Raw genomic sequence first — 23,057 nt, 5'->3', positions numbered from 1 at the left:
CTGTCAAGAGCAAATAGCGTCTAAGTGGTGGGGTCAGGTTCAAACCCTAATATGTGAAGGGTTTCAGTAGAGTGGGGAGGGGGATTCCATGCCTTGTGCTAATATGATGGATGGCTGAGCTTGTCATTGTACTCATGAAGAAGATGCATGCACTCTTCCAGAACCAGCTTAGCTCTAACTCCAAACTCCATGAGCCTGAGGCAGAACCTAGTTCATAAAGGAGGATAGAACCAGTAAAATTTGACCCTCTTCTCAACAACTCTGCAGGCTTATCATGCTTACACGACTTCCTCTAGCTTCCTGTCTTAAGAAATGTAGTTAAGTCTTTTTTTTGGGGGGGGGGGGCTGGAGGTGTTGGTTTCAGGACAGGCTTTCTCCATGTAGTTTTGGTGCCTGTCCTGGATCTAGCTCTGTAGACCAGGCTGGCCTCGAACTTACAGAAATCCACCTGGCTCTGCCTCCCAAGTGCTGGGATTAAAGGCGTGCGCCACCATTGCCCAGCCAGAAATGTGGTTAAATCTTTATTGTTCCAGACCACTTAAAAGAACATTCCCCCAAGCCTTGACCATGTCTCCTATGGCTGAGTGCTGTCTCTGCATTCCTCCAGGAGGCCCTGAGTACTAGTCACTACCTCAGCCCTTCAGCTTCCAATGGCTCACAAACCCATGAGAATGAGTAGGGGCCATACCGTCATGTTCATTGTTACACCCCCAGGGTCCAGCACGTGGCCTGGCCTGTAGTAGCAGTGAACATTTGTCAGATGACTTATCCTTCATTCCATCTGCCCAGTTAACTGAATTCCTATTATGTGCTATGGCTATCAGTTCAGAGGTAAGTGAAAAGGGGTGCCACCTAGAGGAAGTCTCAGTCTCAGGGTGCAGGCTAAATGTAACCACCAGTATCACCTGAAATACTGCAGTGGTTCTCAACCTTCCTAATACAAATCTCATTCTTCTTTACTAGTTCCTCATGTTGTGGTGACCCCAAACCATAAATTATTCCGTTGCTACTTCATAATGTAATTTTGCTACTGTTATGAATCGTAATGTAAATATCTGATATGCAAGATATCTGATATGTGACCTCTAAGGGGATATCGATCCACAGGTTGAGAACCGCTGGTTTAAAGTAATGTAGAGAATGAATGAATGCCAACTTATGGGGAAGGAATGGGTTGAGTCCAGTGGGAACACAGGAAAAAGAACTATCCATCAGCCTGGGGCATCTCAGAAGGCTTTGCAAAAGGAGGGTGAGATGTGATTACAACGTTTAAAAAAACAAGGCATTCACCTTAAGATTGATGGGGGGGAAAGCCTTCATGTCAGAGGAACCAGCCTGAGAAAAAAACATGTGAGAGTAAAATTATTGCTTGGAGCTAGAGACACATGTGGCCAAGTGACCAAAGATGCCTCTTTGAGACCAGGCCACTCCAGAGATGGGGGGAGATACGGAGGGACTGAAAGACATTGAGTCACAATGAACAGAAGAAGGAAAAAGATCCTGATGTTGGTAGTATAATTAATAGATTCCTCCTGATTCACTTAGATTCATTCTCATGTACAGACAAAATGTGATTGTCTCCATAATGCATTTCCAAAAGCTTGGAGGGAAATCCAGGGCCCAGGTGCACTAGCCTTTCCACCTCAGCTGGGTTTGGTAGTCCAGGAACAGGGGACCAGCCTGCCTTTGCATCATTCATGGGTCAAGCACCTGAAGTGCCTCCTGGCACAGAGTATAGAACCACTCAGCTAGCTGTCACAGAACAGGCCCCTCCTCTCCTGGCTAGGTAGCTGGATTGCCAGGCTGTACCCTGCTTCCCACTTCTCCCCACAACCAGGGGGCAGGAAGTTTAGCAGATTCCTTGAAGCGTGCGTAGGAAGGAGCAAGCCAACCTGCAAACCTGCTGCCTTGGGCTCCGTGAGGATGTTGAATGAAGCTGCCGCAGAGAGGCCCCAGTCTTCCATGGTTGGGTCATCCCCCTTCAGGTCATTCTCAATGCACCCTGTCCATTTCCTGCTCAGATTTAAGGATTTTCGGGACTGCAGGGAAAGTCCCTAGGGACCAGCATTAGAAAGAAGGCAATCACATGAGATTGACATGAGTGGAGAGCACAGAAGAAAAGGCTGTGTCTTGTCCAGACCTCGAGAAGGGAGGGGGAGGGCGGTGGAGCCCTGGTTACTTTGCTGAAGACTGCGGAGCTAGTGCAGCCACAGCGCGACTGGGAAGAGAGCTAGCTAGCGGGGACGACCAGGCGGCCCGCTTGGGGGAAGGGAGGCGACGGCTCAGTGGGCCTCCAGGGTGTATGTGTCAGTGCTTGTGAGTGTGAGCGTGTGTTTGTGTGTGTGTGTGTGTCTGGCGGAGGGCCAGGGTGATTTCCCATAAACCACATGCCCCGCCAGCCCGCCCGCGCTTAAAAGGCTGTGCCGAGAGCTGGCCAGCGAAGCTCGGCCAGAGGAAAGTGAAAGTTCGCCTCGGTGCCCTCCGTGTTGCCGCTGCTTTCTGCATCCCGGGACAGCGGCGTGGCCCTCGGCCGGGGCGCAGGCTCTCCAGCCAGCAGTGAGTGAGGGAGCGAGCGAACTAGGGCGGCCAACACGCCGGGCCAGGACCCAGCTGCCCGTATGACCGCGCGGGGCGCCGCGGGGCGCTGCCCTTCATCGGTAAGCTGCGACCGCGCTGCGGGGCCCGGGCGGGCTAGGGCGGGAGCTCTGCAACAGCAGGCAGCTCGGCGGCGCGGCCCCTCGAGCGAGCGAGCGAGCGAGCGGACAGCCCCTGCACGCCAGCGGCTCAGGCGTCTCGGCCCTGGGCTCCGGCGTCCTAACAGCTTCTGCGCTAGGGTTGAGGCCCGCTGTAGTTGAGCAGCTGCTCCTGGGGCTACAGCGCTTTGCAGGGCAAAGGGAAGGCTGCTCACCCCCATTGAACGGAGGAGAAAATTGAGCCACCCACAGGCAGGAGAGAGAGGTTCGCAGCAATTGGCACAGGCCCAGTGTCTGCCAGGATGATCAACCGGTTTCCAGGTACCGAGTGACAGAGACCCGAGTGTGGCATCATCCCCAGTAGGCATCTTCCTTTGACTGTTGCACGTTTCTAGGCCCTAGTTGGGAGTGGGCCTTCTGGGTAGGGAAAATTTAGGGTCACTCAGCTTTAGAATGCCAGGACCTGTGCTGAGCAACCTGTTGTCAGAAGAAAAGCGAAGGGCATGCTGCTACTTGCTCCAGCCTATGGGCAGGAGCTGTTAGGGACTTGGGTGGCTGTTTGAGGGGAATGGGACCCCAGGGATGGCCTGAAGCTAACCCTGAATCTTCTTTTCTTGGAGAATTTGGTTCAATGGGGATGGGCTATTCTGGGCTCAGCGGCTACCCGAGGAGAGCAGAATGGGAGTTCACAGCTGCAGAGCTGCTGCTGGGCTGCGAGAAGTTTCCCCCAAAGTGGCAGCAGATGATGCCGTGGCTCCTAGAGAGTGCAGGGTGGCACTTTCAATCAACAGCAAGTGGGTTTGCTTCTGAGGAGAATGAGAGGAAAAGTCTAGAGAGCAGGAGCAGAACATTTGAGGGGCAGGAGAGAGTTGCAGGTGTTTGAGAGAGAAAAGTAGATCCACAGGGAGGGAGGGCCCAGCTGAGGGAGGCGATGGGGTTAGGAGGAGAAGGAAAGAAGAGTTATAACAGAATCAACAAGCAAAAAGAAGGGCTAACAAGTTGGGAAAACAAGAGGAAAGAAGGCCAGAATCAGACAAGATCAGTCGGAGGGTCCAATCATACCAGGTTTCTGCTTACTGCTTGGGAAATGGAACGTGATGTCTTGAAGCATTCTGAGACTGCAGCGGTTTCCTTCCAGGGCTGCTTCCATAGTCAGAGGCTGAGGCAGTGGGCGGGAGGAAGAAGCAAGCCAGGAAGAGCCTGTCCAGCCAGATGTAAGCTAGAGCATTAACCCTTTGTAGCACTAGGGTTACAGATCAAGGAGAGGTCCCCTTTGGTCGTCTTTGAAGTTAGCCTCTCATCTGGTAGCTGTGCATTATTTCTGTGAATGCTTGAAATGCCACCAAAAGCCAGGTATCCCTGAGGTAATGTCTTCACCTTGCTATCTTCAAACATCAATGCCTTGAAGTGCCAGGACTGAGGTCTTCCTGAACCTCAATGCCCAGGTCCTTTCCGGCATACCATACACACCATTAGCTGGCATCTGAGCGGCAACCAGCTTGGGCCAGTTACCTTGTGCACAGTCATTTCCTTTACCAGGTCCTAAGTGTGAAGTTCTAAAGATCTAGGATGCTATTCAGGGCTAACTTTCCAATCGCCCAACAGTACCCAGCACAGTATCATCCATGGCTGTCTGCACCTTCTTCCACACTCTCCCTCTGAGGTCAGGCCAGGACCCTGTGCATCTCTGTCTGCCACCCTTTGAGGCCTCACTGAAGTCCCTCTTCCCTCCTCACTGCCTGGCCAATGCTGCTTTTCCTCCCTGGTGTGAACTGAGGAGGCTTTGGGCTTTGAGATGTAAACCAGTGTTGTTGTGGACTGTTTCATAGCCTCCCTGTGTTTTCTCAATGTGCTCCTATTTGCAGCATTTGTCTCATCATCTGGACTATTGGGGCAGAGCCCAGATCTAGGAAGGTGCCAGGCATCACTCCACTCTGCCAGCATTTCCCTGAATTGGGGGACAACAGCTGCCAGGATGATCAGGAGCTCCTGGGAGGCAGTCTTAGACCAGGGAAGGGAAGCCCAAGAGCCCCTCTGCCTCAGACTGGCATCTCCTGGGATGCCCTATTGGAGCCGTAGGGATGAAAGGATCTTGGGGAGGAGAAAGGAAGGACCAAGTCAGGTGTCAGGAGCCAACCCTGTGGCTCTAGGAATGAGCCATTGCTGGGCCAGGTGGGTGTGGACAAAAAGGAGAGAGCTTTGTGGTGGCAAGGGTTTGTTGACTAGATGAACTGCCTGGTGGGTCTCAGACAGGCAGATGTCAGCAGTCAAGCACACCACTGTCTCTGATTCGTCAGTTGGACTCTTCTCGAAATGGAAGTCCAAGGCTCCAGGAGGTCTCCACTTGGGTTGAGTTCCCAGTGAAATGGAGTTTGGCCCCAGTGTTTCCCTCTGTCGAGCCAGACCTGTGGACCCAGGTGGGAAGGAAGACAGGACCCAGGGACAGTGTTTCTGTTTGTAGTCTGAATATTAGTGTTTGACCACAAACTTGGAGCCAGCATACAAGGGATTTGTCTCAGCGTTAAAGCTGAAAGGACAGAAAACCCTACCCTCCAGGAGTTTCCCAGTCATTTAACTTATACAGATTGGCACAGCACTCGTATTATTAGTATCATTAGACATTCTCTATAGGCTGGAGAGATGGCTCGGCATTTAAGAGCACTGGCTGCTCTTGCAGTGGACCCAGGTTCAATTTCCAGCACTCACATGGTGGCTCACAACCATTCATACCTCCAATTCCAGGGGATTCCAAGAAGCACGCATATGGTAGGCATACATGCATGCATGTAAAACATTCAAAAACACAGAACAGAACTAAATAAGCCTTTCTAAATTGTTTTTTAAAAAATAGTTCTGTGAGCTGGACAGTGGTGGCGCATGCCTTTAATCCCAGCAGAGGCAGAGGTAGGTGGATCTCTGTGAGTTTGAAGCCAACCTGGCCTACAGAGTGAGTTCTAGGACAGACACCAAAGCTACACAGAGAAACCCTGTCTCGACACCTGCCCCCCCTCCCAAGGTTCTGTGTTGTTGGGCTGGCCTGGGTTAACCTGGGAAGACTTCTTGGGAAAGATGGCGTTTGGTTTATTATCAAGGGAAGAGCAAGGTGGCGCCCTGGCTGATGAGAAATCTAAGTTGGAGAGTGCTGCACCCTGAGGTGTGAGGTATTACGAGAATAGGGCTTTGTTTCCTGTCCTTTGTGGGACATGGGGGTAGCTGAGGAGAAGAAGCACTGGAGAGACACGACTCCCTTCTGTCACAGACATGGCTGGGCCCCCGGCTGCTGCTGGTCTGTCTCCTGGTGAGCAGGAGCATTGCCAAGGAGGTGTCGGAACACTGTAGCCACATGATTGGGAATGGACACCTGCAGGTCCTGCAGCAGCTGGTGAGTATGAGACCTTTCCTTCTCCTCACTGAGGAAACTGAGGTAGCAGCCGGAAGGCAGAGTCAAAGAGAAGGTTTGCAGGAAATAAAGCTATCTGGATCATCGCTATCCTGATCCTTCTCTCACTGATCTTCTCAAGGTGGGGACCTTGGGTTTCCCACTAACCCTGGAAGCCTTGTCTGGGTCCCCTATAGGCAGTGGGTAGGGTGGGCTTCGGATTGGTTGCCTGAGTTAATGGTAGTCCAGGAATGTCCATTATGGATTCTAAAAAGCTCCGTAACCCTGCTCTGACTCAGAGAATGCCTCCTTTGGGAAGTCAGCCCGGTCTCCCTGCTGGGTCCAGATGGTTTATCCAGCTCCTGGATAGCCAGATCCCCTGACAGCCTGGCACCAGCGCCCCACCCAAATTTAGATGGGAGGCTCCAGCCTAACTCCCAGTCTTCTACCTTCACTTCCTGACCCTTGCCCCTGGGGTTGGGGTGCCCTGCTCATCTGGGCCATGAAAAAAAACCCAGCTCTGATTCTAATAGGGTCAACCGAACCACCAACAATTCTAAATGCCATCCATCCAGTCAGGATCCAGTTGTTGTCATGGCCTCTGCCCCTCTCAGTAAAGAATTTATCAACAGGGTGGGGCACCAATGGATAAGGCCAGCTCAGAGCCCTGAACTTGGCCCTGGAGCTGCAGTTTCCAACCTCCCTCCTCAATACCACTCTTTTTTATATGCAGCTTCCATGGCAGGCCAAGGTGCATGAGTGCCATGGTATTCTCCGAGATTTAGAACTTGCTCCAGGGAGAGGCTGAGGCTAGAGATCTAGACTCCCCAGAACTTGCCTGGACTCCACTTGAGCTCTTTTCATGATAGGGTATTGACCCCCTCCCAGAAAAGATTACATCCTATATTTTCCTAAAGATAATTCCTCCTTATAACAGCCTGGATGTGTGATTTCATAGATCAAAGTATAAGGGGTTTTGTTTGTTTGTTTGTTTTAATCCCTCTGGACATTTGGAAGACACAGCTGTCCCCTAGCTGTGGCTGTCTTTCCAGCACTGTCTTAGGGAGGTAGATAAAATTAAAACCTCATTCACCCCAAACCAGGGTCCCATTCTGAAGCTGAGCTGACCTACAGGTACCATGTAATCACTGGTCTGTTCTGTCTCACAGATCGACAGCCAAATGGAAACCTCATGCCAGATTTCCTTTGAATTTGTAGACCAGGAACAGGTGGTAAGTAGCAAGTGTTTGCAAGGCCCAGGTGTGTAGTGAGTACTCACTGCCTGCCCCAGGGTGGTCGCATGGGGCAGCATGAAGGCAGCAGAAAACCTAGAGCAGGACAGTATCAGCATGTGAGGGGCCCTGGGCACTCAAGTGCCAAGTACCAGTGGGCAGGGGCCAGAGTTTAAGTCCTTTGCTGATTCCTTCCTTTGACCTGACATCTATCAGGTGCTTGCTAAATGTTAGGCACATTCCCCAGTTAATTTAACAGTATCACTCTGAGGTCCACAAATATTTCTTATCACCCACATAGAGATTAAGGAGCATATCACTTAATCATAGTTAAGTGATAGAGGACTAACTTGAACCCAGGAATGTTATACCATGTTTTGTTTTAAAGAAGATCACTCCTCCATCCACTAACCACAGACAGGAAGGCAGTCTAGCCTAGCTTTCTACTTGACACCTGACCAACCAGCCACCTAGTGCAGCTAAAGCTGGCAGCACCTTAGGGTGCTGTCCTCCATCCTCCCCATCAGCCTTCAGGGGCTTCCTTACCAGACTTCCCTGAGTCTAGGGCACTCTTCGTCTTACCACTAGGGGGAGCTCTCTGAAACCCCAAAGCCTTCACTTCAAGAGAAAGCCAAGGCAGTCTAGATCCAAATCTCCAGTCCCTACCCCCACCATATTCTCACCTCCCTTCTCTGCTTCATTCTGCTTCCCAGCTTTTGCGTAAGTTCTTCGTGATGTCTGTCATACCTTTCCATGCCCCCCACTGTCCCCTGTGCCACACCTTTCTGGAGATCTGTGTGCCTCAAGAAGAACAACCAGTCTGTCCAGAATTGCTTCCATCTCTAAGCTTGCATGCACTAGACCCATGCACCTCTGTGGAAATGCCATGGCCTGCATCGCCACAGGGCCTCAGTCATTCACTCTCTTACTCCTGCACTTGAACAATGACATCTATTTACTGGATCAGGCACTAGAGATACAGAGATAAACGGAGTTTCTGTCTTTGAACCAACTACTGTATCCTTGGAGTATACAGCCCCTTCAAGTCCTTAGTATCTCTATATTCTGGAGGACTTGAGGGGGCTATATGGCAAAGGACTTTTGTGAAAGTAAGCTGAAAGGAAAAGAGAAAAGTCTGAGGGCCAGAGAGCCTAAAACTCACCCTTCCTGTGTGTATCCATCCTGACCAAAGCCTCATTTAAGAGATCCAAAGCTCTCTAATCAGAACCCACCTTTCCTTTCCTCTAGCCCAAGTCTCAGTTTTGGTTGGTTTAAAGAAAGAATAAAAGACAAGCCAAGGTTATCCTCACACCAGGAGGTGTGTCCCTCCTCACAAGTGCAGGATGGCAGACTGCAGCCCTCCATCTGCCTGGGGTGGTGGTCCTCTCATAGAAAGCATGGGTTCCCAGGCCACTTCAGCCAGGCCCTAAGCCCTGTTTCCTGTATTCCAGGATGATCACGTTTGCTACCTTAAGAAGGCTTTTTTTCTGGTGAAAGAAATAATTGAGGACACCATGCGCTTTAAAGACAACACCCCCAATGCCAATGCCACCGAGCGGCTCCAGGAACTCTCTCTGAGACTGAAGAGCTGCTTCACCGTGGATTATGAAGAGCAGAACAAGGTAGGATGATTCTGGGGCTAGAGCGCCAGGGAAGAGGCAGAGGGAGGCCGTGGAGGTCACACCCTGCCCTCATATGCTTGCCTTGCCTGACTCTCGCTCATTACTCTCTCACCCATTCATTTCTTTATTCCATCCACCTTCGCCAAGCACTCATTAGACAGAAGGCACAGTGCTGGACTCTGATGATATCCTTGGAGCAAGAAATTCCTGGTCCCCACTCTTACAAAGCTTATAGTCAAGTGAGGTAGGCAGCTGTTGAATGATGGATGGCATCTGTGAATATAACCAGAAGGACTGTTCATCCATTTAGCAAAACCTTATCGAGTGACCACTGTGTGTCAAGTGCTCTTCTGGACAATAGGAAGTAGCTGTGATCAAAGAAGGCAAAAATCCCCACAATCATGAAGACACAGGGGAGGGGAGGGGAGGGGAGGGAAGGGGAGGGGAGGGGAGGGGAGGGGAGGGGAGGGGAGGGGAGGGGAGGGGACTGCGACAGTTAAAATACAAGCATGTGAATGGATGGTGGTGATAGCGGCACTGGAGAAGAGGAGAGCAGGGGAGGGGAAAGCTGAGCAGATGGCTGAGAGGAACAGGAACCTGAGCCCGAGTGCAGAGGGAATGCTGACTTACCAAGGATGCAGAGGGGAAGAGAGAAGGCAGGGCGAGACAGACAACTGCGGAGCTCCAGCACAGGTAAGAGCAGTAGGAGCCACGGCTGGTGGGTGATCAGAAGCCCTAGGGTCATCAGAAAGGCTTGCATTCAGGGGTTCAAAGGGACTCAGCATGGCCCAGGTGTGGGATGTGGAGTCTCTGCTCTCCGAGAGGAAAGTCAGGAAGCATATCATTCAGGGTGTCAAAGATGTGGGCTTTTTGTCTTAAATCTCAAAGAAGCCACCATAAAGTAGTGAATGATACAATGTCACTTATGACGCCAGACTGTTCTGGTGATGGGCTGGAGAGCAGGCTATGGAGAGCAAGAATGGAGATCAGGAGGGCAGCAGGAGGCTCAGCCAAGCTAGCAATGGCAGGGGCTTGATTCAGAGTGGGGCAGGAAAACGGAAGGTGACTGGATGCCATCCCCCCAGACAGATAGGACTCGGTGCTTTCCGGGATAGAAAGGGAGAGAGTGAGTCAGGGTGTGTTCATCTGGAGCCCCGGGAGAGTTCATTGATGTCAAAATAAGGATGACCACAGGCAGAGGAGCTCAGTTTAGTGTGGGGCACATCAGACGGACAGCTACAGGAGGTTATGATTGTGACTGCTGGATACATAGATGCTGTTTGTGGAGCCACAGAACTGTACAACTGAGAAGAGGTCCAGGACCCTGGATGAGGAGCGCCTGAAGTAGGAGGAAAACAGAGGGCAGCACCTCAGGGTTTCCAGACGGAAGGAGCCAGCACTTTATCAAATGAGGCTGAGAAGACAAATACATTGAGGGATGTAAAGTGCCCATTGGTCCGTTTGATTTGGCAACATGGCAACTGCTGTTGGAGGCAGATCAGGGAGAAAAGAAAGAGAGGAAATAGAGACCACATGGTGGAGGAACTTGCCCCCAAAGGGAACAGAAAACCAGATTATCTGGACTGGCTGTTTGGTTGAGGAAGGGGTGGTCCTTTACTATGCAGCATTAAATCTATGCTTTCCCAACATTAAAGTGCCAGTAAATCACCCGAAGAGTTTGTTTAAAATGCAGAGTCCCAGCATACACCCTAGAGACTCTACTTCCCTGGGCCCACGGGCCTGGGAATCTGCATTGTGAGAAGCTGCCCCACCAGTGGTTGAAATAGAGGGCCTCAGGCTCTGTTGGATTGGTGACTATTCACCCAGTGCATGCGGAGGGTGCCTCAGCTCAGGGACCCAAGTCCAGCCTCACCACTCAGAAGAGGATTCTGAGCTCCCAACCCAGCAGGCACCTCCATTTTGAGAAAGCTGGGGTGTCAGGGTTCCAGGTGAGAATGCCTGGCTTCTTTTACAGCACGTAGGGTCAGGTTTGAGACAAAGAGCTTTATAAAGACACATGCAGGACTGAGCCAGCTGGCCTGCCATACCAGCTCCTGGGAGAGGCTGGGGTATTGTCCTGACATCACAGACAAGAAGATGAGTCCAAACAAAGCAGTGCCTCGCTGCTGAGTGGAGAAGCTGAGGCCGAGTCTTTTCATTCATTCGTCTAGTAACTGTTTATTACAAGCCTGCTATAGGCAGGCTGGGAAGACACAGTGACGTAATCAAGGACTTTATAGTAGCCTTGGAAAACCTATTGTTCTTCCCTGAATAGCCGGCTCAGAAAGTTTAAGGGAAAACTTGGCATTCTGGAAATAGGCTGTAGATGATACTGTCATCACACATAGCACAGCTTGCTGTGAACGGTGGGGTGAGCCCAGAGCAGAACCCTGAGGCACTGCAGTATTTAGAAGGAACAGTCTGGCACAGGGCCTGAAGAAGCAGCCAGTGAGGTGGGACGAACCCAAGAGGGTGTGGCTTCTCAGAGCTGCAGTGCGTGTGAGCATCTGGACACACTGCAGAAGAGAAAAACCACTCAGCAGGCAGACCAGGGCATCCTTGGCACTTCCTCCAAAACGTGGCACCAGCCAAGGAGCTCCTCTCCTCTGGCTTCCCCAGGTCTGTTCTCTATACCACAACAAGATGATTTTTATAAAATTCAAGTCTTGTACCATGATCCACCTTCTGAGCAAATTTTCAGTTTCCTATTGGCTCAATAGACAAAACTACAAGTTCCTGGCAGGGTCAACAAGTCCCTGGCCTTGGCAGAACTCTCTGCAACTGCATCTCTTGCCAATTTCCTCCTAGGTGGTGGTACTGAAGCCACTCCAGCCTTCTCTCAGTCTTTTGGCATTTCGTGCTTTCCTGCCCCAGGACCCTTGCACGCTCTATCCTCCCTAACCCCAGCCCCTTCTCTTCCCTTGCTCACTTTAGCTGTCCCTTTGGCAATCTTCTCCCTGGGCTCCCATTTAGCACTCTTTTGTAACTCACCTTCGGATGGATGGCTCAGGACACTCCTGTAACAATGTGTTCAGTGCTAGTTTCTGCTGCACTCAGTGCCCAGCTTGGCCAGGAACCACTTCTCTTGTGTTTGTTGCATGATGCCCAGGTAAATGACCATACCCGTGGCACTTGAATGTGTGTTAGATGGATCTAACAGAGGTAATAGTGAGAGGAGGCCCATGCTCGGGCTTACCAAAGGGGCTCTGCTCTTCTTCTAGGCCTGTGTCCGAACTTTCCGTGAGACTCCTCTCCAGCTGCTGGAGAAAATCAAGAATGTCTTTAATGAAACAAAAAATCTCCTTGAAAAGGACTGGAATACTTTTAGCAAGAACTGCAACAACAGCTTTGCTAAGTGCTCCAGCCCAGGTAAGCATAGGGGCCAGCTACAGGGAGGGTGAGGTAAGGGGCTAGGGAATCCCAGAGGCAGCCTGGCTGCTACCTGTGTCTCTGTGTGTTTTATGTACTTATGTGGCTTCATGTACCGCAGGGCCCCGGGCACATGTCTTTGCTGACATGTGTGTGCATGTACACTGACTTATGCCTGCATGTACTGTCTCACTGCCTCACTTGATGTGGCAGCATCAAGAAGGCTCGTGCTGGTGGCTGTGATGGTAGTGAGAGGGAGAGGGGACCTTTCTCAGAAAGCCACGTAGGCATGGTGGCTTCCCCCTCGGCTCCGCAGACTGGCTGGATAAATGGGGATGCCGTGGAGAGAGCAGGTGCTCCATCTGGCAGTCAGGGTCCTTGCTCCAGGAGCCCTGCTGCAAATCACCAGGACACCCTGGCTCCAGAAGTCCCCAGGATGCCTTGGATGTCCCCTCAAGGGATAAGGCTGAATTTGAAGTCTGAACATCGTTCAAACTCTCTCTGCCTGTGCACTCTGCGTGTCCTCATCTCTGCGTCCTGTGCCACATGTGTCCTCCATTCAGCCTCACTCCCCAAAGCAGGGGCTGAGGTCCTGCAACGGGACAATACTCAAGTCCGGCCTTAGTGCTTCAGTCCCCAAGTCCCAAACTTTGACTGCTTCCCGGCCCCAGCCTTCTGCCTGTGGCTGTGACTGTGGCGGTCGGCTCCTGGCTGTGCATGAAGCCAGTGTCTTGGGGGCGTCCAAGTGTCCTGGGTTAATCCAGGAGCTATTGCTCAGTCCCCTGGCCTGGCTGCTGCTTACCCTTGGCTTGGCGCCTGGCCAGCTAGAGCGCCAGTACACTGTCCTGTGGTCTTCCTCGAGCCCTCTTCTGTTTGTCTGTACCTTGCTGTTGGCTCCCTGCCCATGATACCCTGCTCCCTCCTTGTCCATATCACTCCCTCCTGCCTGAGTTCTGTGTCGTGATCATTTATTGCTGTCTTGCCCTCTCTCCAGCCCCAGGGCTGGGTTAGAAAAAGAGGGTCCCCTTCCCATGCCCCAGGGCCATACCCCCTCTTGCCCCTCTGGGGGAGCTGTGCTAGAGGCTGGTGACTCTATCTCCTCCCCATCTTTCTCTCTCCCCTTCTCTGTGGTTCTTTCAGATGTGGTGACCAAGCCTGATTGCAACTGCCTGTACCCTAAAGCCACCCCTAGCAGTGACCTGGCCTCTACCTCCCCTCACCAGCCCCCTGTCCCCTCCATGGCCCCTCTGGCTGGCTTGGCTTGGGATGATTCTCAGAGGAGAGAGGGCAATTCCCTCTTGCCCAGTGAGCAGCCCCTCCGCACAGAGGACCCAGCCAGTGCCAAGCAGCGACCACCCAGAAGCACCTGCCAGAGCCTCGAGTCACCAGAGACCCCGAACCATGAGGACGGACTCACTGAGGGTTCAGAGCCTCATCCTTCTGCAGAGGCTCCTATCCCAGGTGTGGAAGACATCCTCGACTCTTCACCGGGCACTAACTGGGTCCTAGAAGAAGCTTCTGGAGAGGCTAGTGAGGGTTTTTTGACCCAGGAAGCAAAGCTTTCTCCCTCCAAGCCTGTAGAAGACAACTTCCAGGCAGAGACAGACAGATCCAGCGACCTTTCAGCATCTTCTCTACTCCATAAATCAACAGAGGACCAAGAGCCAGCAGAAACAGGCACCCCATTGCCAGAGGTGAACACTATGAGACCCACTGGCCAGACGCAGAATCACACTCCTGAGAAGACAGACAGTTCATCTATGCCACCTGGAGACCACCAGGAGCCAGGATCTCCCCACATTTCGACACTGGGTCCCCAGGGCCTCAGCAACCCAGCCACCCCCTTTGCTCAGGCACTGATTCCCAGAAGCCACTCTTGGGGCATTGTGCAGCCCCTTGGGGAGCTTGAGGGCAAGAGAAGTACCAGGGATCGAAGGAGCCCCACAGAGCTGGAAGGACGACCAGCAAGTGAGGGGGCAGCCAGGCCTGTGGCCCATTTTAACTCCATTCCTTTGACTGACACAGGCCATGAGACGCTGCCTAGGGGATCCTCTGACCCCCAGATCTCTGGGTTTGTCTTCCATCTGCTGGTGCCGGGCATCATCCTGGTCTTGCTGGCTGTTGGGGGCCTCCTGTTCTACAGGTGGAAGCGGAGGGTAAGGAGAACCCCAGGAGAGGGGGGCATCCTATGGGGCAGGTTCCAACAGGCTCTACAGTTGCTGGGAGGTGGGAATGACAACCCAAATGGTAGACAGTGGTAATGGAATGTTGCTTCAAGAATCAGGAGGTGCCAGATGTAGTGATGGCATATGCCTTTAACCCCAGCAATCCAGAGGCAGAGGCAGGAACATCTCTGTGAGTTTAAGGCCAGCCTGATCTACATAGCAAGTTCTAGGCCAGCCAGAGCTATATAGAGAGATCTTGTCTCAAAAACAAATGAACAAACACATAAGTAAATAATAAAATCAAGAGGTCTCCAGCCTCAAGATCATTGAGAGGGGATGAGAACAGAAAGATGTAGAAAAGAGAACTCCTGAACAACCAAGTGGGAGAGGGAAGGAAGAGGAAGGGAATGTAGTTCTGGGAGCGTGGGGGCCCATAGGTTGTTTTCCGCATGGGAAGGGACAGGAGAAGGAACACTCATCCTCAAGAGGCCCAGGAGTCTCCCTCAGCTGTGCATGCATTGGAGTAGCTAGAGGAATTCTTGCAACTCTCTCAGTAATGCTTGGGGGCATGCCAGCACCTCAATGAGATATCTCTTTCTTGTCACCAGAGCCATCGAGAGTCTCAGACATTGGATTCTTGTGTGGGGCGACCAGAGGGCAGGTGAGAAGTTGGAATGAGGCTGTGGGAGGCACTGGATGTCTGTCTTGGGACCTGTTTCCCCTCTAGATTGGAGGAGGGGCTTCTCTCCCTTGCCCTGATGAACTAGAGCTGCAGAGCAGGGTGGGTACCGAAAAAGAAGGGCCTCTCTTCTTTCCACGACAGCTGGGCTTTCTCCTGACTTCTTCATAGAGTTGGGCAGTTCTAAATCTCATGGAGATGGAACCCATGTGCAAGGTTTGGGACAAGCTAGGAAGTCCCCTCAGTCCCATGCTCCTGCCAAAGTCTTATGTCAGCCCTGTGTTCTGCCTGCAGCCCCCTGACCCAGGATGAGGACAGACAGGTGGAACTGCCAGTATAGAAAGGATTCCAAGGTAAGGCTCTGATTTTGACGTCTCTATTCCTTTAAAAGAACTATCTCCAGTCACCCTCCCCCTGTTGCAGAAGCCACCAACTCCCAGGAGGCCCACACATTTGACTTCCTCTCCTCTATCCCACTCCCATTTTCATTCATTCTAGCTAGGCCCCTCCCTTCCAGGCCTCAGGTCTCCCCTTGCTCCTGCACCCCTCCCCCACGGAGACTAGTTACTGCTCCCTCTGCTTTATGTTTCTATCTTGCTGTTGACACATTCAGTCCCAAAGCAACCACATTCCTCCTCCTCTAATGAGGCTTTTACAAGGTCTTTACCACCCTGGGGAATTTTCATTAGCCTCTGCATGGCCGCCAGCCCCTTTAAACACAAGTACTCCCAGCTTGGTGCTGAGCCCTGAGCTTCTCAGCATCCACTTCTTGCCAGACTGTGTCTCATCTCGTCTTGCTCCCCAGCTAAGGTTATTCCTGCCTTCCTGTTTTAGAATCATGGTGCCATAGAGATTTAGTCTTGGGAGAGCTGTCAAGAGGTCATTTGGCCCAGTGTCCCAGCCTAAAAGGGCCCACTCTGCATCCCCAACAGGGAGTCAGCCAGTTTCTGGTCACACATCCCCAGTTCCAGGCAAGTTCCCTGCATGCCGTCAGTTCCCCCTGTACACCCAGGATTCCTTCCTTATGCAGGCAATGCTGCCTTCCCTTCTCCCCTTCCCCAGCCAGTCCGTTCATCCCATGAGGTCTGATATTTAAGGTTCATGTCCCCTTTAAGAATTCTCTGTGTTAAGTGTGGCCAAGCCCTTCAAACATTCATTATATGATATGGTTTTCAGACCCCTCACCATCCTGGACACACTCGTTTGTCAATGTCCCTCTGAAAATGTGGCGCCCAGCCCTGGACACAGTACTCCAGATGTTGTCTGCCCAGCTCAGAGTACAGTGGGACTGTTGCCTTCCTTGATCTGGACAGTACTCTTCTACTCGTGCAGATTAAGATCACATTAGTTTTAACAGCTGCATCATATATTGTCATATGTTGAGCTTGTGGTCTATTAAAAACCCCAGTTCTATTTCCCGTGAGCCTCTATCCAGCAGACCTTCACCATTCCATACTCGGACAACTTAACCTTTTTAGCCAAAGTGTAGTTTATGCTCACCTTTGTTAAAACTACTTATTGCTCATGCCCTGAGCCTACTGAGAGTGTTGAACTCTAATTTGGTCACTTTATAACTCCTGGTTGTGTCCCCTGCATATTGATGAGTGTCATTTGTTGTCCACACCCACAATGTTGATGAAGATGTGACCCATATTCTTCCTCTCTGAACCCTGCCCACACCAGCCTATCGGGAAGCTTTCCTTCCTGAAGTCTCCACATCCCTCTAGTTGTTCTTTTAATTCATACCCCTTCTGCTCTTTTGTATATGGCTAATACTATTTCAATTTGCACACATTTGGATGTTGTTTTTATGTATTTTAAAATCATATTTCATGCGTGTATATATACATTTTGGCACTACTAAGATTGTAAGCCCCTAGAGGGCAGGAACTATCTTCCACTTTTTCTGTACTTCATTTATCATCCTGGACTCAAGTAGAGACAGGGACTCTCTATTCTTGTCAAAAATTCAGTAAATGCTGCCTGGCTAGTGATTCAGACCTGAATTACCAACTAACCCTGGCTAGATTTCTCTAACTGACCAGCCTTCTGGCTGACCAGTTAACCAGTTAACTAGTCATCTCACCTTGCCAGCTGGTTGGCTGACTTGACTACTCAACCAACTAGCTGGTAACTGTTAACTGACTAGTTCTTCATTGGTGAGCTGACTGGATAACTAGTTGGCAGAATGCTTAGTTGATTTGCTGACTGATTGGATAACAAACTAGTTGTGTGACCCATTCAAATTTCCAGTTACACCCATTGCCACACGTAAGCAAACTGCCCATGCATAGGAGGATGAGTCTGGACCCTTCTCCAGACAGGAGATCTGACAGATGCTCAGAACCAGGGAAATGGATTTGGATAAAGGCAAGCAGCAACCCATGTCTAGAATCCTGGGGTCCCACTTGGCAGTATGGTGGATAGAGATGGGTGAAATGAGTTAGCTGGCTCATTGGAATGGCTCAGAGAAGGACCCAGAACCCCTCAGAACTGAATCAGAGAGTAAAGGTTGCTGGGGACTTTGGGACTCAGTGCTGTGCCACCTTATCAAGGGCCACCAGTTCTCCTCCTCCTGCCATCTGTATGGACTTGCCCTCTGCCCTGAGCTCTCTGTGTTCCGGTTGTCCTTTTCCTGACTCCTAACTCTCAAGATTTCAAGTTTCCTACTTCAGGATTTCAAGGTTTTGCTCAGTGGGTCCAGATCTATTGGTCCCTAAAGCCAGGCTCCAGGAGCCTGTGGGAACTGAGTGCCTGGGTCCAGACTGAGCGGTACTCTGAGGAGATGAGTGGAACACACAGAAGTGGAGACTGAGGGAGGGACACAGAGCTGCAGAAAACTCAGGCCCTCAGCCCCAGGGAGCTGGGAGCTGGGTCACAGGCTAGGGCATGTCCTCTATGGCCTTCTTCCCTAATGGGCCTGGCAGAGCCTGTGGCCTGGCTGTACCAGCATAGCTCATGTCCAGTTTATAGTTCCCCCTTGTTTCCTCTCCAGAGCATGGGAATGGGCTGGGAGCCAGAGGCTGTAGGTCTCATCTTCCTTCCTTACCCAACAGAGGCTTGACCAGTGGGGGTATGGACATTGGGGGGAGGCACCACATAGGGTCCAAAGTCAAACTGCTGGATGGAGTCCAGGGGATTTCTGCTGTGGAACAAAGCGTTCTGAGGATGCTGGGCAAGGGGACAAAGATGGGGGCGGGGTAGGGAGAGGGCAGGGCCTTGGCTCCCATGGATGATAAGAGGCAAGTCCCTTATCCCATCTGGGAGGAGGCTGGGCTACTCAGGATGAGCATGCCTGTTGACAGGGTGAGCCCTCCCTTTTCCTAGCATGGCCTCTAGCCTCTGTCCCACAAGCCCAAGTTCTTTCTGTTCATTTACCTTTGCCCAAATACCTTCTGTGCAGACCCCCTCTGAGGAATGGTGTGGAGATGGACATGGAAAATTCTTTGTTGGAGTTGGCAGAAATCACCCTTAGTTCACTTGGCCTAAGACTAGTGAGATGATGGCCTTACCTGAAGAGGGGCCTAGTAGGGACATTCAAGACCTTATCCCCTGCTCCCATGTGCATAAGCAATAACCCTCTCTCTACCTCTTGGCCGAGACCTCCTTCAGTCCTATTCCCTCATTTTGTGGTTACTGGTCCCCCAGGAGGAGAGGTAGGAGGTGAGGCCAGTCTGGGCAGAGGCTTGGACTACTGCCAGGCAAAGCTTCCTGGTTTCTCTGTGGTGTCTGGGGTGGCCTAGAAGGCCAGGGAAAGGACCAGAGGAAGTCTTGCCTGAAGCCGGCCAAGAGCCCACAGGAATGCCAAACCTCCCCAAGCATGTCCTCAGCGACCCTCCCCACACTCGCAATTGCTGACCAGCCTTCTTCCCTTCTCTTCTCTACAGCTGGGCACACAGGACTATCTCTTTATGGAAGGAGACATTATGGGAATGTCCACCACCACCCTCTCCTGCCATCTTCCTGGAAACGTGGCCTGCTACTACCAGAGCTCCTGCCTACCAAGACTGGACAAGAGCAGCCTTGATGGGGTCTATTTTAACCCTAGACTCTCAACTAACTGAGAGAGGGCTGGAGGACGCCCCTAAACTGTCACTATTTATTGTGGGCCCTGGAGGCTCTCTGCACTCGAGGAAGGCCAGCGAGCTAGCTCAGGACCCTTCCCCTCAGGAGCTGTGCCCTCCTCTCAAAGCCAGAAGTTGGCAAGGGACCTGCCTGCCTGTATGGCACATGAGAGACCAGGGCACACAAGAAGGAGCAGAAGAGCCTGTGCCCAGAAGACCCACTGGTGCCAAGGAATCTAACAAGGACAGGCAGGGACCTGTTTCCCAAGAGGGAAGCCTGAGATTCACAGGGCGGGACAGCATCTGCCTGATTTCCCGTAAAGGCATAAAGGCATGCAGCCTAAGGGACGGGAAGAGGAGGCCTTTGGCGGCTTGTGCTGACAGCTTAAAGGGGTCTACACCCTCAACTTGCCCAAGTGCCCTCAGCTGATAGCCAGGAAGGAGGGGAGACCAGCCCTGCCTCAGGACCTGTCTGACCTGGCTCATGATGCCAAGAGGAGGACCAAGCTCTAGCCTCGTCTCCTCCTACCCACAGCCCCTGCCAGAGTTCTTTTGCCCAGCAGAGGCACCCCTCATGAAGGAAGCCATTGCACTGTGAATATTGAACCTGCCTGCTGAACAGCCTGTCCCATCCATCCCCATGAGTGACCATCCGTCCGAATGTTCTCCCACCCCCTTCATCCTCTCCTCAGCTTCCTGCACTGAGCTGGCCTCACTATCGACTGAGGGAGCACCGAAGCCCCAACCTTCCCCTGCCTAGGCCTTTGATTGCCCAGGGTGGAGCCGTGGGAGAACTGCCTGGGCTACCAGCCAGAGCTGGTCTTTGGGCTGTGTTCCTTGCCCAGGTTTCTGCATCTTGCACTTTGACATTCCCAGGAGGGAAGTGACTAGCGGAAGGGAGAAAGGAAGGGGAGGCAGAGGCAGAAGGGCCACAGGCAGAGCTCTGAATGGAAATGGGTCTTGAAAATATGCGTGTGCCCAAGGTGAAAGCTGATGTCCATACTCTAACCAGTCAGCCAGCCTCCGTCCTCACTGCTTCCAGCCTGGGGCTGGGCAGGGTGTCCTGTCATGAGCTCCTGGGACTGAGCTCCTTGCTCCAGCCCCACCTCTGCTGGCCTTTTTTCTCCAGACCTGACCCAGGTAGGCAGGGACACCCTCCCAGTCTCACCCACCCCACCCTGCCGTCTCTAGCCAAGCAAGGCAGCTCCAGAGAGAAATCAGGAACCGGGCTGTCTACTTCCAGCTCTGTTGTGTGGCCCTCTTCCCGGGGCCAGGCCTTGTCGGTGGCGCTGAGGCCTGGCCACGGGTGGCAGGGCTCTCACTCGCCCTTGGTCTCTTTATGCTGCTGTGTCCCCCTTTCCTGCCCTCCTTGGCTACTGGGTCCGTAACCTTTCAGGCAAGGCGGGGAGGGGGGGTCCGTAGGCCCCACCACCCTGTCCTGAGACAGCAGAGGGAAGGAAGGACACTGGAGACTTTCTTGTGGGGCTTACTTAGCCTTCTAGTTACAGACTATTTCCATGCTAGAAAATACATATTTTAAAATAGAAGGAAAAACACAGAAAAAAAAAAAAGGCATTCTCCTACCCCCTCTACCTTAAACATGTATTATTAAAAACAGAAGAGCAAATCCAACCCATTGCAAGAAGCTCTTTGTGGGCACCTGGCTGCATCAGACAGGAGGAGCTCTGAACCCACCTTTGGCGCCTCCCCCGCCGCACAGGAACCCCTTCTTTCCTCTAAGAAAGCCCGGAGAGAACATCGGCTCACAGACTGTGAGACTGCATTTTTTTATACTTGGAAGTGAATTATTTTATATAAGGTCATTTAAATATCTATTTAAAAAATAGGAAGCTGCTTTTATATTTAATAATAAAAGAAGTGCACAAGCTGCCACGTGTGAGTCATGGGAAAAGTTGCTTCTGGGGTGGGGGTGGCAACAGTAGCGGGGAGCGTAGCAACTGCTGGGTGAACCTCCACTCTGAGATTTTTCCAGGGTGCATGGAGAAGGGCTTCTCCGGATTTCAGTCTTGTTACTAAAACCCTCTGTATTATTGGTGTCCAGAGGCGTTCATCTGCATATCTGTTTAATAGGAAAAGGGCAGAAAGCAGCCAAACCTCAGGCCTGGCTACTACCCCCCACCCTGCCGCCTCAAGCCCAGCCCAGCCTGGGAAAATGACTGGTTGGGCTCTTTCCAAGGGCCCAAGGGGTCTGCAAGGAGGAATCTCCTGGACCACTGATCCTGCTGTCCAGGGGAGAGAATTGGCAGGTCCAGTGGGGTGCTGAGGTATGTAGATGCTGTAGGCTGGAACGTGGACAAGCCTAGCACGGAGGGAACCTGCAGTTTATGTGCAAAGCCTCAGACCTGTTCTTACTAGAAGTGGAGGGAAACCCAAAGATGTGGACTTCCACAGAGAGGTCTGCAGGATAGACCAGAGCAAGCGAAGGTCCCGGTGGGCACAAACAGCCACCCGCTTGGCAAAACCGAGGCAACAGGGCCTTCCTGTCGCTGGCAGTGTAAGAAAGTTTTAGAAGAGAGGTGCTCAACCCTACCTTAATGCAGGCAGAATCATCTGTTGTTTCCAAAATCCTGATATTCAAGCCCTGCCCTATATCAACACAACCAGAATCTCAGGGTGAGGCTCAGGAACCGCGTGCCAGAATTGTTAAAACACCTCTGATTTAAGTGTGGCCTGCTGGGCACATACTGGGTCATCAGGGCCTGGCTGTTCACCCAGTTAGGTGGCAGAGCTGGGGTTCTACTGGTGGAGATGAGTAGTCTTATGTTGTGTAACTAAAGATTTATGGCTGGAGGGCGGGACCAAGTAGAATGCTAGAGGGTAAGATGTCCTTCATTGTGGCTATTACTGTTTCACAGGCAGGGTCAGGAACTCTGGCTTAGAGATCTGCCTAGCCGGGCCCAGCCAAACCTCTAAACCTCTATCCGGCCAGAGACAGGAAAGTGAATCAGAAGCAACCAGGAAGAAACCTGAGGTTAACCTCTTGCAGACTGTGGGCCTCAGCAAGGGGGTAGAGGGGACAATGGTGGGTGTCCCATGACCCCTTATACAGGTTCTGAAGTCAGTGGCGGTGGGCAGTGACTGTGCAGGTCTGGAGGAAAGTCCCTATTTCCAGAGGGTGGGCCCTGTACCAGTGTAGCACATTTGTTCCTTGGTTTTCCTTTTCAGTTTTTTGGGGGTTTCGGTGACCAGACTCTGCTGTCCTGGATGCTGGAACTGCTGAGGGAGCAGAGTAGCTCATGCCAGCTACTGAACATAGAGTGGCTGGCTCCCCCCACCCCCGGATGCCACAGAGCACACACAATCCCACAGGCTGACCCCCACGGCTCTGTCTGGAACTCAGACTCTCGGCTCCATGACTGGAAGTCAGAAGGGGTTATGGATGACACCACTGCAGGACACTAAGTTCCGAGGAGACAGTGCTGTAAGGCAAGAGTGGGCTCAGTGCCTTCTCGATGAAGAAACAACACAGACAAAGGACCGTACGTACAAAGCAAGGGCAAAATGTCACAATGCAAAGTTGCCAAGGGGAGTGAGTGCAAGAAGAAACCCCCATGCTTTGTCACCAACGTGGGAGCCATCTCCTCCAAAGACAGGAAAAGTCTGAAGACACAGCAAAGGCCACTGGGAAAGAGACGTGAAAACTGGATCTGGGCATGGGACACATGCCTGTAATCCCAGCGCTGGGGAGACCCAGTCAGGAGGAGCACAAATTCAAGGCCAGCCTAGGCCATATTAGTGAGTTCAAAACATTGAAGAGAGAGGGGAGAAGGGAAATAGGAAAGAGAGGGAGAGAGAGAGAGAAGGGGAGAGAGAGAGGAGGGGAGAGAGAGGGG

General features: G+C 52.0%; 1 protein-coding gene across 3 annotated transcripts; it reads left to right on the top strand.

Annotated features, from left to right (window-relative positions):
* The first annotated feature begins 2,205 nt into the window (after positions 1–2,205).
* Csf1 (colony stimulating factor 1) lies at positions 2,206–21,091 on the top strand. 3 transcript variants are annotated; one of them, XM_006979496.4, is made up of 9 exons: positions 2,206–2,657; positions 5,953–6,075; positions 7,242–7,304; positions 8,756–8,926; positions 12,148–12,295; positions 13,436–14,451; positions 15,069–15,121; positions 15,434–15,492; positions 19,027–21,091. In XM_006979496.4, exons 1-8 carry the CDS (start codon positions 2,619–2,621, stop codon positions 15,477–15,479), a joined length of 1,659 nt encoding a protein of 552 aa, XP_006979558.1. In that variant the 5' UTR covers positions 2,206–2,618; the 3' UTR covers positions 15,480–15,492; positions 19,027–21,091. The 3 variants fall into 3 exon arrangements, with proteins under 3 accessions (XP_006979558.1, XP_006979560.1, XP_042135625.1); XM_006979498.4 differs by having other exon boundaries at positions 2,207–2,657; positions 14,321–14,451; XM_042279691.2 differs by lacking the exon at positions 19,027–21,091 and adding an exon at positions 16,316–16,933 and having other exon boundaries at positions 2,440–2,657.
* The last annotated feature ends 1,966 nt before the right edge of the window (positions 21,092–23,057 follow it).

The sequence above is a fragment of the Peromyscus maniculatus genome, chromosome 6 (genome assembly GCF_049852395.1).
Source record: "Peromyscus maniculatus bairdii isolate BWxNUB_F1_BW_parent chromosome 6, HU_Pman_BW_mat_3.1, whole genome shotgun sequence".
In the NCBI taxonomy this organism is placed as follows: Eukaryota; Metazoa; Chordata; class Mammalia; order Rodentia; family Cricetidae; genus Peromyscus; species Peromyscus maniculatus.
Note: the sequence above shows the minus strand (reverse complement) of the source record. Positions and strands in the feature narration are given on the sequence as shown.

What these genes read in the sequence shown, in the direction of transcription:
- Csf1 (XM_006979496.4), top strand. Translation starts at nt 2,619, where the DNA reads ATGACCGCGCGGGGCGCCGCGGGGCGCTGCCCTTCATCG. An exon ending in TGCAGGTCCTGCAGCAGCTG is followed by an intron (nt 6,076 to 7,241) that starts GTGAGTATGAGA and finishes TCTGTCTCACAG; the next exon opens with ATCGACAGCCAAATGGAAAC. An exon ending in TCTACAGGTGGAAGCGGAGG is followed by an intron (nt 14,452 to 15,068) that starts GTAAGGAGAACC and finishes TCTTGTCACCAG; the next exon opens with AGCCATCGAGAGTCTCAGAC.